The sequence below is a fragment of the Strix uralensis genome, chromosome 8, assembly GCF_047716275.1.
Source record: "Strix uralensis isolate ZFMK-TIS-50842 chromosome 8, bStrUra1, whole genome shotgun sequence".
Classification (NCBI taxonomy): Eukaryota; Metazoa; Chordata; class Aves; order Strigiformes; family Strigidae; genus Strix; species Strix uralensis.
The window spans coordinates 16,662,637-16,678,297 of NC_133979.1; the positions used below are offsets into that span (position 1 = coordinate 16,662,637).

At 40.9% G+C, this 15,661-nt stretch overlaps 1 protein-coding gene across 2 annotated transcripts in view; it reads right to left on the minus strand.

The window, feature by feature from the left end:
- The window catches only part of SYDE2 (synapse defective Rho GTPase homolog 2), a 31,367-nt gene that overhangs the window by 12,771 nt on the left and 2,935 nt on the right, over positions 1 to 15,661 (minus strand). For both annotated transcript variants that reach the window (XM_074876422.1, XM_074876423.1), the window contains exons 2-4: positions 14,086 to 14,820; positions 3,945 to 5,044; positions 1,122 to 1,248 (exon numbers count right to left, since the gene is read on the minus strand). In XM_074876422.1, the coding sequence (XP_074732523.1) occupies positions 1,122 to 1,248; positions 3,945 to 5,044; positions 14,086 to 14,820 (1,962 nt within the window). The remainder of the gene's footprint in view (positions 1 to 1,121; positions 1,249 to 3,944; positions 5,045 to 14,085; positions 14,821 to 15,661) is intronic.

Consider the following 15,661-nt stretch of genomic DNA (forward strand, 5'->3'; position numbering starts at 1 on the left):
ACAAGCCAAGGCACATAGGCGAACCAACTAGCTGCACATTCTCAACCAAATGTTTATTTAATCCAGTAAATGTCACTAAGTATCTTCTGATGCCACTTTGCATAATTATAAAGTGTAATGAACAAAACTCATTCCCAATACACTGAAATGAAATAAACCAGCAAACAGGGTAGAACTGTCCCATACAGCTGGATGTTGGATGTTACAGGAAGGGCTTTGGCACAGAAAATTTATACCCTGACTACTGTTGTTATATTTTCCATCCCCTGGATATGTAGGAAATGAATGCTCCCGTCTAATTTACTGGAGCAATTGGTTTAGTTGGTGATGCCTGAAATTAGATCAACTTTGGCTTACATAACAAGTATCAATAGTTATAAAACTGTTCCACTTCTAAGCAAAGTAAAAATAGTCAACAACTTCAGTTCTGCAATGCAACTCCTGTGAAGACACACGTGAAGAGCTGATGCAGATGCAGACAGGCTTCCTAAGACCTCCTTGCTCCTGTACTCCCAGTCCCTCCCATGTTTGCCAGGAGCTTACTGTGTGACAGCAAGTAGAGGGCCAACTCCAGCGAGCAGGAGAAAGCTGCTATTTAATTACTTTTTAACAGAAGTAATGATCAAATGAAGGCACTTTCCTGCAGCTCTAACTAGCCTGCACAAGATGATAGGAAGCGTTTCCAAAAATGTTGCAATTTCCAGTATAGAGGGAGGACCACAGGCTGATCGAGATGGCCCTTGGATCACATGCGGTAGAACATCCAGCACAGCGGATGTGCCTGATCACAACTAAGTGTTTCAAGATCTGCTCCAACAAAAAAGAACAGCAGAGGTTTAACTGGGTCCTTTCAGGCCTCCTCTTCCCTCTATAACTGGTGGAAGTTACTGAAAGCAGCTCTGTCCATACCTTTCTCCTTCCAAATCACTGCTGCTTCATATTTAGACATCCCCAGGGTTACTGCACCCATTCCCACCTAACCTTTAGCAATATAAAGCAGCAGTAAACAGCTTGTTAAAGGACAACAGAAAACTAGTTCAGATCACAATTTCACCTTCTAAATGGTATGTTGGGAACATGGCACAATTCCACATTAAAAGAAAAGCAAGCAAACGTATTACCTGTTATGACATTAATATCTGGGTACTGGCTTTCACAGAGAGTAACAGCCTTGCTGTCCCTCTCAAACGCCTCTCGAAGCTCTTTCTTAACCGCTGCTGAGCCACATAACCGATACAGGCCTACCACCTAGAAGCAAAAACAACAGCCCCACATCAGTCATTTTCCTGCAGAGGGGACTAATAACTGACATCATGTGTTGCCTCATAAGTGCAACAAAACCAACTGTTTGGAAATGTATGTTAAGGAAACTCAGTGCAAATGCTTAACATCAAATGGTCACATACGGTATCAAACATTTCACAAGAGACGCAGTTGGGACTGTTAGGTAGCAAGTGAGTAACGCTAATGTTTCCTGCAACCCTGAACATGCTGAGCAGTATTTTGTTGACAGAACATGAGTTTTAAATTGGAATCATTTAATGCTTGGCTTTTACGCAAACTCAGGAAACAAAGAAACACAGATGAAACATCTGTTTTCTTCTCATCCTACTTATTGAGATCACCATTATTTTTCCTAGTATAATTGTTTAATTATAGCAAATAGAACTGGAACTTCAGCAGAAAGAAATGAGGAGAAAAAGCGTTTTGAGCTTTATGTATACAAAATTACAGTATACCAAAATACCGTTATTAATCATTAGCAGAAACAGCAGTCATACAACTACCTACTAAAAATAAGAAATGCTGTAGACCATTTAAAAAAAAAAAAATCTTTCCTACAAGATTAAGTTATATAGTAAACAAAATTTAAGTTATTTTATACCAATAACCAGAGTTTCAAGAAAATTATGAATACTCCATTATTACACCTATAACATGGCGTTTTAAAGACTACAAGATGCTTACTTCCATGGGTTTCAAATTTTATGAAAAGTTTTATGCAAAACAAGGGTTAACATGCTCAAGGCGATAGGAACAAAACCCATACCACTCTTGGACTGAATTATTAGTTAAATCATGTGCTTTCATGCACTTGAATTTTGCATTTTATCACCACTTCTCATTTTCATCAGCATCATTTATACAAAGCACTCCTATGATTTTAAGGAACTACATCTTAAACATATTCATTTTATTGTAATGAACCTTATAGGCAGCTGTACTGAGCAGTAAATGGTTAGTCCAAAACTACCACGGATTCAAAAGACAAAAAAAAAAAAAAAAACCAAACCCAAAAACCTGACTTGGACCATGCAAATCTATGTTTGCAAACAAGAATTATTTGTTTGTCCATATGTTAATTCCTCTTTAAGTAAATGGGAAAGGAATTTGTACTCCCTTGTTCCCAAGACTAATTACGGTCTATTTGCCTAAGACAATTTCTTTTAAACTTTCAAAGTTTTCTAATGCCACATCTGAAATTCAGGTGGAGATAACATGCCATGACAGTAGTCTGCAATCTATAGGAAAGTCAAAAATGTCAGACAAGCACGTGGTTAAAACAAGAAGTTAACAGTATATTTTGCATTTTTGGTTCTCCCTGTGCAAATACACAAATTAGATTTCATGCTCAAAAGCATCAGGTACATTCAGACAATTCAGATCCCAATCGCTTCATTACCAGTGTTGCCTTGATTACCCAATATCATTTGCATGACTAGGTGCTAATAAGCCCAAAATAAAATGCTGAAACCATGGGACACATACATTGGAAAGAATAAAACTTCTCTTTTCCACTGATTTGCATAACATTAGGAGAAGTATTCACAATAAGAATCACTCAGTTGATATTAGTAGTGACTTCCAGCAAAGTAATTACACAGAAATACAATTTCTGTCTATATTTTATGACCTAGGTTATAAATAGCAGAGTTAATTTCACAACACCTGGAATTACATCCAACCTGTCAGCAATTTAAAATAGTAACAGTGGGAGGTGTGATTACTTCTCAATTTCACCTGAGCAAGAACAGGTGTAAAAGAAACCAAGGACTCACATGCTGTGGAACAGCATGCAAGAATCCTCCCACCAGTTTCAAATTAATTGCCATGGGGAACATCCAACCTTAACACTGTGCATAGTCCTTCCTAACAGACTTCTTGTCTAATATCCATAACTGGCGATTTGTTTCCATACCTCATTTCTCATACATATTTTTGTCTGTTAGGTTACATCAACCAATAAAATGTATTAGGATGAAGACACTAGGCACTGCTGCTTTACAGCATTCATCTCCTGTCCTAATTTTGAAAACCACCTGAAGAAAGGCGAGGAGCAGTGGCATGGGGAAACAACTAATTCAGCCCCTCAGGGTCTCCTCCTCATCTTACTGCTGTGTACAAAGTGATGGCAGAGACAAATCTCTGGCATGTTGGCTTGAGACTGCACACATGCAAGTAGAGCTTTGTCAAAAGACCCGTTGTCATCACATTGTGTCACTGCACACAATGCCTCGGGTTTGGGTAGGCGGGAACATTATACTCATTTTTGCATTTAGATACATGTCCTTATGGAGTGATTCTTGTCTCAGGAATCAAGTATTTTCAAGCTCTCTTCTCAGCTCTGCTGTTTGAGGGTGACTACATGCTGGGGGCTGCAGGCTCATTTCACTGTCCCTAGTCCTAAAGCACTACTGTGAGCATCTCCTGTGAGCAAGCGTACATCTCCTATTCAAAGGCCAAGTTAGAAGCACTGATTTCAGACAGTCCTGTTACTCGTCCCACATTACAATGACTAGTGTTTGCTAAACAGGAGCAGCAAAGCAAAAAAAAGTTGACATGTAAAGGTATTAGATTTCCCCTTTCCCACTGACTGCTCACCCTCTGCAACAGCTATCCTGACACAGAAATATTAACAAAGCAGAATAAAATATTCACAGTACCTGACAGCCTCTCTTTTCAATCTCCAGAATGCATTTCTGCATCAGAAGTGGTACCATCAAGCCCGCATTTTCCTTCTCTACAACTTTTCGAGCATCTACCCCAAACATCACTGGCTCCCGATCTGCATCAAGGCCATCGAGAGAGTTCTCCCACTGCTCCATGAGCGACAGTTTGACATAAATAAGCCCCCTCGGTTCCAGTTTGACAGCCAGCTGATGCGTCTTTGTCACTCGGAAGAGAGTGGGAAGAGCCACAGTTCCATGACAACACACCCGATTTTTCCGTGGGGTGGGTTCCCAGCTGAACACCACCAGCTTTAAGTGCTGAGCGTTTTCAATTTCTATGTTGAACGTGTGGTCCATATCTAGAAATGTTGTCCTACATGTAAGTAGGGCTGTTCTTGCTTTGTTTACTGAGTCAACCTGTATTGCACAAAAGACATCTTTTGAGTCTATTCTTGGTGGTTTTAAGTCTTCAGCACCATAAAAGTGAATGCTCATGAGTCCAGAGATGTACTGAGAGCACTTGGGTTGATCAGAAAAGTTGTAGTGTCTGAAGGCATCAATATCTATTTCAGTTTTACCATTGTTACTTGGAAGGCTCTCCTTTCCCTTCCCACACTTGGTTTCATGCCCATGTTTACCTGATTTTGTTATAAGTTCAGGAGAGTCTCCATCACTGAGGTAACCACCTTTGCTGAAGGATTTGGAGTTCCTCGAGCTTTTCTTTTTGTAGGTGTGTTGCGACGACACGCTGCTGTCAAGATGGTAACGACTTATCACATTTCTGCTGGCAGCTGTGGTTGAGTTTCCAGAAGATGGCAAAGACACTGTATGGCTTGTATCCCGGCAGCTACCTTTTGGCAGGGAAGGAGGATTATCTGAACTAGTATGGCTTGAAGCTCCCTTGACACTCAACTTCCTACTCAGCTCTGGCAGCTTTTTCATTTTCATGGAAAGCTTCCTCACGGTCCTGGGAGATTTAATTCTATCAGGGAAAGGCCAGTTGATTGATCCGCTTTTTTTCAGAGGACTGGGACTCGGAGGAGAAACCTCTGTTGAGGGTATATCAGCCTTGTGTGCAAATACAACTCCAGACCCTTTAGAAGAAAAGAAAAGGAATAATCATTTTCAAACTGCTCAGTCACTGCAGTTTGCAGCAATGAAAAAATAAATCTTGAACTAGGGGAAACATGTTGATTTGTCATAACCTGATAAACGCAATTCATTCAGACAACCATCATTCATTCATCAGTCAGATGTTCACGAGCATTCAGAAAGCTGTGCTCTGATGACTTGTTCAGCCAAATTTGGCTGTTCATGGTCAAAAGCCAGATTTGTTCTGCTTTATGGAGATGAAAGGGCCAGAAACTACATATAAACAAACGAGCTATCTCACCCGCTGCATTCAGCTTGATCCATTTGTGCAGTATCCCCCATACAAGCAGACATGGCTGCATTCCTGGGGCACAGGTGCAACAAAACCAGTCTTAAATGGGAAAATACTGGACTATGGCAAATGCACCCTTGCTTACACAGCTGTTAACTATGTAGCCAAGACATCAGCGCTGCTCACTCCTCTTAGGTCTAGAGGTAAGACACTCACCTAGTAAAGAATACGGCTCTGCTCTTGTACATGTCCCTCTATTACCCAAAGAGCCCTAAATCCCTCCTGTGTAGACACAAACAGCATCTCACACCTTTTCTTCCATTTCTCTCAGCTCCTCCTTTCCACTGCAGGATGGAGGAGGAGGAACACAATGAGGATTTACTCCTTTCAAAAGCTGCATCCTGCACTGTCTCATTCCTGCCAGCAACTTTCCACCTTTCCTGGCACAACCATCCCATGACAGGCCTTAAAGTTACACAGTTCCCAAGTGACGTCCTTGTGGGAAATCACCCACCTTTCAAGGTACCAAAAAAAAAAAAAAATTGCAACAGCAGGCACTGATGCTCAAGAGGGAAAAAGTAAAAAAGATTCCCTTAATTTAGCAGTAAAAGACAACTGATTAAGGAACACGATCACAAAATCAGACATAAGCCAATACTGCAGTCAGGAACCTGCAGTTCACCTCATGCTCCAATACTTGAGGAAATCCAAATACCAAGTTATAGCTCAAGTTTTCCCTCACTTTCACTAGCATGAGGCCATAATGACTGTAAGAAAGGCAATGAATTTACACAAGTTAATGAAGCTCACAAGAGGGGAACTGAGGCCAGAATGATAGATATTAATAAAATTACATGAGTACTTTCACTTAAGAGTCACTTTTCTATCCCTTAGAGAAACCAATAGTGGTTCTTGCTAGCAATAACCACCCCATTCACTCATCACTTTGCAAATTTTAGCAGCTCCTAACAGGACTCATGTAGCCTTGCCTGTGCAGACTAGGGTACTATGGAGCCCCCAAGCACACTAACCCTGTGTGGTGCAATTAGCCCAAGCAGCTCACAGAGACTCAAACACCTATATTCATCTGTCATCCCCCCTTGCTAGTCAGGGAAAGGGAGAGTTTGTTTACAGCATATAAAAAGAAAGAAAGAAGCATTGTTTTCACAAGATACTCAGCAAATCACACTTTACAGAAGTTTCTCTTACAGATTTCTCAAAGGTTTACTGCTTTAATTCTAATCACTTCAAGTCCAAATCACCATACAGCTAGTGATTTTTACAAGTTCCCTGTTGAAATTTTCACCATTTAACTATAACTTACTTTTTATACTTCACTTAGCTTAAACCGTTAAATCACGCAATCTGGCCTTTGACCAAAATGATTTGTTGTGGTTTTGTTTTTCCCCCTCAAAAAAACCCTACAAAGAATAGTTCTAGTCCCAGTCCCAACAGAAGTTTGGCTTTAATAACTTTTGCAGATAGCTGCTTAAAAGAGTATCTTTAGAAAGTTTCAGTTATGAAGAATAACGCATAGAATCTGTTTTCCAGAATGACAGAGGAAAATTCACTTAGCCCTGAATCTCATGGAAGTAGCTCCCTCACAGGGGAAGGGCTATTTCTAGCACGCCTGCTGTGCTTTTCTGGCAAGCAGCTAGTTAGAAATGTGGTGTTTGATAAAAGCAGACAAAGCCTCCCCTTGTACTGCAAATCACAGCACGGTCCCACTGGTGGGCTGGCCTGGAGTGCTCTATAGCAATCAGTGCCATACTGCAGCCCACAAACATTAATCTTCCCTTCTGTCAAAAGTCTCTGGCACAGGCTTGGAAAAGCAGGCCAGCAAATTAAACTTCACCCAAGCTCATTAAAACTGAAGAGTCAATCTAACACTCTGACTTTTGTATCCAACTTCTCGCTGTGTTCAGCACCAAACAGTTAAAATGAAGTATGTGGCTGGAAGAAACTAACAGTGGAGTATTATGCAGGATGGTATTCCCATCAGCATTGAGCCACATGTTGTTCCACTAAAGCCAGCAATGTGCTGAGGTATGCACACAATTTTAAAAAGTGTACATGACACAGCTCTGAACAAGCTGCAAAAGGAGCTGTAGCAGAGTCTGGTAACACTTCACTCCCCAGCTTACCCATCTGATACAGCTTTCTCATAAGGGTGCCCAGGGAACTGAGCTGCGCCTCAATCCTTTTAATAAGTTACAAGGTTGTGCTGCAAACAGGCTCCTCACTGTCCCCGTCCCTGCTTGCTCTACCACCACACATCCCATCTCAGCAGTTAAACTTTAAAAATACCCCTACAGAAGGATGGTAGGAGGAGATGAAATATCAGAGGCACCTGTCACGTAAGTGACTTCAGGGCAGCAAGGGGATGGTCAGTTTTATGATGCAGGTTATATTCATGTATGTGTTTGTTTATATATATATATATATATATAAAATTTATTTATTTTTTAGAGTGAGAACACTCAACCACTGGAACAACATCCCCAGGAACATGGTAGAGTCCCCATCACTGGAATTTTTCAAGATGTGACTGGACAGGGTGCTAGGTAATCTCATCCAGGCTCTGTTTCCCACCAAAGCATAGACCAGATGATCCTCTGAGGTCCTTTCCAGCCCGGGTTGTTCTATGATATAGTATCTTTACTACATTTACCTTGGGCTTTCTGGAAGCTTTAGCAGTATGAGTAATAGAGAAAAAAAATAGCTTTTGAAAGACAACGCCATCAGAGTTGAAGTGACTTGACATCCTAAGTGACTGCTTCCATCAGCTATTTGTTCAGCTTGACTAGTAAAGCCACATTTTTACTTTGCTCAGCAATGTGGCTGCATGAAAGGATGAAGCCTTTTCATGACCAAAGAGACACAATGGGAGAGACACAAGAAGCCCACAGTGCTTCGTGAACCCAGACCCCTGCCTCCGAGCCCATCCAGCCAGGTGTCCATTGGGCAATTGCCACTGTCCCCTCGGTCGATCAGGCTGGTGCTGACAGACCGTACCCCTACACAAGGCTGCCCCAAGGGAAGAGGGGACTCAAACTATCTTAAACACTTACAACACAGCCCCTGCCAAACACCTGCAGTGATTCAGCACAGTGAAAATGCTTGTCTGACCCTGCTTAACATTGTTTACATGTGCTTGGGCACATGTATCACTGTCATACCCACTGCCAGCAACACATGCTATTTTACAGGCACATTTGATTACCCTATTATACACGTAACATTCCTCATTGCTTAAGGTAGGGCTTCTGAATTATTTTAAAGTGCCTCAGAAAACCTGTAATTTATTTCTGGTGCCTAAGTTGAGGTGACTAAGTCAGGAAACTATCAGAAAACTATCAGTTCCTTATTACAGCAAGCTATTGAAGTATCAAACAGCCACTCTCGTAACTAATGGAAAGGCCAAATTCCCACCAAACAAAACCTGATAGGTAATTTAATTTTTCCTACCATTCTCCAGACGTACTTAATAAGTACGCTACATCTAACACTGAAAGCACCTCTCTAGAATAATGGCATTAGTGTTGAAGATCTAAGCATTTCATTTTGAAAAGAGAAAAAAAATACAGCTTACACTGAGTGGTTATAACTTTCAAAACCAAAGTCTCCCTTCTGCCTACATTTTTCATGCTTTATTATTATCATTACTTCTAAGATCAACCCAAGGACTTATTGGGAAAATGTACTAAAAATGAAAAAGCAGCAAATCAAAACAGAAAAGCTCTAATATCTCAAAACTGTTCTTGTAGCAAACCATGGGTGAGTGAAAAACAGCTACTGTTTTTCTGTGCTAGATTCCACAAGAAATACTGATCTGGATCCTCAACGGACACAAATGGCACAGCTCTACTGTGTCAAAGGCTTACTCAGGTGCAGGCAAATTATAGTTCCAGACCTGTTCTGAAACAAAACTTCAGAGTAAAACTGTAAATGGCATTAAGAGAATTCATGCTATATCAAATTCAAGCAACTTCAACTGAAAAATAAGGAAAGCATCACCTCTATCCATATCAGCAATTGGGGAAAAAAAAATTTTAAAAAAAGAACATTTAAAAATTGAGATAGAATGGAATTATTTCTATGTAACAATTATCTAAATAAATGGAAAAATCTCCTCTTTTAACCTGTAAAAAAAAGTCTTTTTTTACCCCTATAAAAATTACTACTTAGGACTCAGAGACTGCATTGGTCAATCCCACATAATGCTTCAGAGTCAAGGAATGGAGAAATTATTAAAAAGGTAAAAAAAAAAAAAAAAAATCTAAGAACTCTGTAAAGGTAGTTTGTTTTCTTCAAATACTATGCATGCTGACATTAAGCAAGCTGTGATAAACCCATCAACCCAGGGATCACTTTTACAGGAGAAAAAGTTATAAAATAAATTGCTTTAAATAGTCCATTAATTAAAATGGGAACTGATTACAGCATAACCCAACGAGGCTCGTCCATGCCGAGAGGTGAAGGGCTGACCACTGCCTGCTCTTCAGCACCGCAGCGATCCTCTGAGCATCCTTGACAGCAGTATCTCATTAGAGAGGAAGAAGCATGCGTGACAGCACTTTAGATCTCTGACCAGACTGAAAGAGTTCAGTATCTACAACCAAGATGAGTTTATTGCAGATATTTTAGACATCATCAATTCTGCGATGCATGTAAACCACAACTGGCCCTACTCAGACACTAGTGGCGCACCAAAACGCAAGCGGCAGCACCGTGGCTGATGCCAAGCACCATCTGTTTGGGCTGCTCTCACTAAGATCTCCCCTCGCTGTGTCTTTCGTGGCATGAAGAGCAGCTTTGCCCACATTTCCCCAGTCAGAGGATATAAACAGTTAGTTGGCACAAATCAGAAACTGGAAAAAGCAATAGCTATTTTAAACTAACTGCTTTCACTCCACAGCTGCTACATCCTTTTGCCTCTTTCACCAGCAGGTCTTTATGGCATTGCCACCCCATGGATCAAAGACATATGCATGAATAAGTCCTTGACCTTCAAAAGCATGTGCACAAACTCCCCAAAAGCCCACCAGCAAACTGGCTTCAGCTCTGCAGAAGGAGGGAGCAGAGACCTTTCTGCTGCGCAGCAAAACATTTTGGTACCTCAAACATTATGCAAATATTTTGCATGAATGCTTTTCTGCCTCATGAAACCAAAGCTCTTATCACTTGGAAAATTAAATCACAAAGCATCTTCCACCTGGAAAAAAAATAAAAATCAAGCAAATAGTATTTGCAACACATGGAAGGAAACTGGTAGATAGGATTTGCTGTCTGGTATACTCTATGTATATTGCTGGAAGCTTATTTGCAACATCTAAGCATGCAAAATATTTGCCTGCATTGGCCCCAAAAGATGTATTTGGAAACCAGGACAGTGGTCATGGTCTAAGTGGAGAAAGAGCACTGTAGCTTTAATATGATTTAAGGCAAACTCCAGTTGGCATATATTGGGGGTAATTGGGAATATGGTATCAACCTCCACTTCCTACAACGTTGAAAAGAAATCTGTTTACGGTGATTCCTACCAGGATTTCCCACCCAGACTGTTAACACACATACATTTTCAGTAGCAAAAGCACAGTCCAGATCCTGGCATCCTACAATGCGCAGGCCCTACCAGAATGTCTCTGAGATACAGACACATGTGAGATGATTCCACTGATAAGGTGGATACTAATCCCAACAGTAATCCTCCCCAAAAGCAAAAATATTACAAATTCTTTGGAAGGCACTATCCAGAGCTCCACAATATAAACCTATTGCAGGAGTCGATATTATAAGGGGATGTACTTCTTCAACATTCTGCAGGTGATACACACATCTATAAAAACATATAATTAAGAGTTCAATCCTAAACAGCTGTAAAAAAGTTTACTTTAACACTTTATGTATGCAGAAAACTATATATAGAATTTTTCATATTGCATTTAAAACAAAAAATATTCCTGTTTTCCAATCATAACCATTTTGCCTGTTCAAGAAGACATCAGATTAAAAACAGCCTCCAGGGTCCTTTCCACTTAAAACTCTTCTCCCACAAATCTAAATTGAGCTGGCACTGCATTTCTACATTACTAACTCGGAACCAATTTATCTTCTTACTCTTACCTTTTCTCTACTTGTTATAAACAAAATACATTAATTATTTTCCCAAGCTCTGCTATAGGGGTGCCTTATTAAAAATAAGTTTCTTTTTAAAAGCCAGCATGGCTAGATTTATTTGCTAAGGAATTACCTGACAAATCCTATTAACATAAATGGCATTTATTGGTAGAAAGTAACCAGATTAACACCAAGAACTAATAGTGTAAATTAAGACTATGGGGCAAATTAGCACCCCCACAAATATGATTCATTTTATTGATAACATTTACAGAAAATACCTATTTAACTCCCAACAACTGAATTCTATCATTTATTTTTTCTTAATCTTCTGTCTAATAAAGAGTCTCTCAAAAAAATAACAAAAAGAATCCACAATCATCATCTCTACAAAGTTGGAAGTCCAAATAAGGCAGCAACGTTTAAAGTTTTAAAGGTAAAATTGATTGTTATCCAAAGAAAACAGCAAATGACAAAATGAATAACTATGTATTTGGTTGGCTTTTATAGTGTCCCATTTTCTTCTGTCTATACTTCTCAAAATCTAATACTTTAGACTCTAATACTAACCAATATTGACACATATCAATAAGGTAAGCAGACTTTTATAAAATCCTATCAATAAGGTAAGCGGACTTCTCCCCAAAGGAGTAATTGCTTATCTGTCAGGAGTTAATACTTAATGTACTCAGCTCTCTAAGAATATAGACATCTACTTCATAGCAGTTGTATAATTCAAACAAGGTCCTAACACAAATAAAGTTAAATTGGCCATGTTGCCTTTCATGCAGTAATTTTGCATGGATGAGCTGTCATTTTAAATTCAACTGAATATAACTGCAGATACCTTAACTGGATTAAAAAGAAGAACTAAGACACTTCTCCATAATAAAGCCAATTACTGAGCAGCAGGGATCCACTTCATCATCAATTAATCTATTCAATGTGATCAGTATTCAATACATGCGAAAGAGTGCTGAATTTAAAGTACCTTAATTAACACAATGCATAACAAATCAATCAGGGGAAATTCATAACACTCCTCCTGGTTTCATAAGACACTTTAAAAGGGCAATTTTGCTTTCAGATATGTTTCTTCAGTAGGAAAACAATTTTTACTTTTTTCTTCTTACACAAAGGATTTTTTTTTTTTTTAAGAAATAGTCACCTATATATTGAGAGATTAACCACTTAAATGGGGGTCAAACAGTTTGCAGGACACACACAGAGCTTTTCTAAATAACCATGCTTATTGACCTCTCCAAAGCACCTAGAGCTCCAACACAGGCAAAAATCTACCTAAAAACATGGTATTTCATCTATCTTGCAAGCAAATACAACCAGTCTAAGTAATCAATGCAGCTATAAAGTGAGCTATTTCTAAATAAATGCCCGATAACTTTAACACACTTTGCAACTTAAAATATGCTTGTATCTGCAGCATTTCCACTAAAAGAACAAAACGTGAGCTCCCAGAGAGAAGACCGAGTATTTTTTCTTCTGCTCTTTACAGCAGTTGCTTTGGTGCCTACAGAAGCAAGCCCCGTTCCCAGAAGCAACCTTTGTGCTGGGAATGTGGGCACAGCAGCTCCCGGCACACGGGGCTGTGGGGCCAGAAGCCAGCTGGGACAAAGGGGCTGGACGGGGGCAACTGGGATGGGGAAGGCTCCTCCGGAGGGCAATGCACACCTGGGCTCCGAGGCCGGTGTTCCAGGTCCTCTCAGCTGAGCCGGGCAAAAATACATGCTCTTAAATGTCAGTGCAAACCAAGCGTGAACTGCCTCCAAAAGGGGAACCTGGAATTCCCTGTCTTCTGAACTTTATGCTGTTTCTAACTCTCAACAGGATACTAGAGTTAAGGTCAAAATAATATAAGACACACCAGTAATTAAAAATAATACCTTTTTGGAAAGAGTTGGGATTTTTTTCTGCTTACTTTTGTTTGGTGTGGTTTTATTTTTGTTTGGATTTTTTTAACAGACTGGCAAAAATCTTTAATGAAATGCTGAATTCACACACTAATGGAATTATGGAAATGAGACTATCAAACACTCAGCCAAAGATAACAAGGAACAAAGAGGCTGGCTTCTGAAAGTGAAAACCACTCCTCTCCAGTCTATTAGATTAGCCTGAGACAGTCAACAAGACAGTAATTACAGAAAGCAATGTGATGAATAGCGTTTATATGGTCTTCCAAAAAGTCTTTATTAAAAAGTCCCAGACAGCAAGTTAAAGAAACTTCTGCAGACATTAAGTAGCTTCGAGGCTGGAATCCAAGGCCAGGGCTAGACACTAGCTAACAAAGGAAATCCAGCCTGTCCTCACATTACCAGGCTTTAGCAAGCTCGCTTTGTAAAACCTTTGTCTTCAGCAAGGTGGGGGCCAAAGAGCACAGAGGACAACCACACCTGGACACGCCATGAACAAACTGAGAAACGACTGTGCAGCTCTACATTTAGTAGGGATCAGTCTCACAGTTTGAGTAATTTTTTATGAACTTGACATGCATTTCCACCGGAAATTTGCTTGATAAAGATAAAAGGAGAAAGAGAAAAGAAAGACATAAGAAGGTTTATAATTCCTCGAAAAGAAAACAGCAGATATAACACTTACGTTCCTGAACCCTCTTACCTGTTGAAGGGCACTTAAAGGCAGGATTGTCCTCTACTGCTGGCACACCGGGAGCCTTGCAGGCAAACCTCTGCCAGTGCTGCTGCAGGTGCTCCCCGGGATGCACGGCATCGGCCTGACTCGCTTCGCTGGGCTGAGCCATCCAACTGTTCCCCGTGCTCTCCATGGAGCGTGGGGGGCCCTCGTGGGGACCTGTGGCCACCCCAGAGTCACCCCCAGGGTGGGGGTTGTACCGAACCGCTGGGGAGCCCACAGCAACAGGGCTATGCACAGCAGAAGGGCGGACCCTCGGCAAGTCGGGCTCATCATCTTCAGGGATCGGGTTGTACCATATTTCTCCTTCATCATCCGCGTCATTATCCTCGCCGAAGTCCAAAGCAGCGCTCCTCAGCGTGGCAGGGCTTGCGGTGCTCGGCAGGGCACCGACGGGAGCACAGCTTCGTGTGGGGCGCTCCCGCCCCACCGGGGATGTGGAAGGAGCCTGCTGCACTGCAGGTTCAGGCCACGGGATGGGAGATTTGGGTACTGGGATAACAGCCCCGTGTGTTTCCTTACAGGCGTTTTCTTCTCCCAGAGGAGGAGGACGAGGTCGGTGCGTGCTCTGCTGCAGCCAGCTACGTTTCTTAGAAACGGTAATGCTGTTCATCTGCGGCCTGTGCTCGGCCACCTCGCTGGCCTGGGGGGACTTGGGCTCCTTCCTGCTTCTCGAAGCTATGTAAACATTTTCTATTAAATCTGTCCCCAGAAAGAAAGGCAAAAAGAGAGGGAAAAACAAGTGTTTAGAATATTTTGCTTCTGACAGATGAACACATATGCTGTCGTATCATGCTTGTGTTAGACCTCATCCAAAAGAACAAAAGATAAGTTGATGTGACCATAAAATTAGATTTCAGTCTGTCAAAGCAGAATGTGCACATAATTGATGAAGAGTCTGGCTTGTTTGGCTGTATTTTTGACACGATGTAATTTAGATAAATGGCAGTGAGATAGCTCTGCTGAAAGGTCACACATACTTACATAGAAATGGCTGCTATTTTTCTGCCAAGTTCAGGTACAGTTGATTTGAAAAGTTGCTACATAGTATTTCTCCAGTTCACTTATGCCAATGAAGAGATAGCCCCTGCTTTTGGTGTAGTGTACTGCTTAAATGGCTACAAAAATGCCACACAGATTCACGTCTAGATTTATATATAAATAAAGATGAGGATATCTCTTGCACAAAACCCTCCAGAAAGCACTGTTCTTACCAGCTTTATCCTATAACTAAGACAGAAGCATCCCTTGATTTGTGGGGAATAGAACAAAACACACCATCATGAAAAGAAGCAAGAAATGTAGAAAAGCCTTTACACCACAAAAATTTCACGCAACACCTAATCAAATTCCACGGACTGCTCCCAAAACTTGACAGAATTTCTTTAAAGCAATTTGGCTGTTGCCAAATTTAATTATGCATTGAAAAAGCCACTTGCACCTGAGCCCCTTGTCAGAGCACATCCAAGCAGCGCACTCCGCAGCAGTGCCATCCCCCCCCGGCAGGCTGCAGGGCACCACAACAGCACATCGCGTCTGGGGA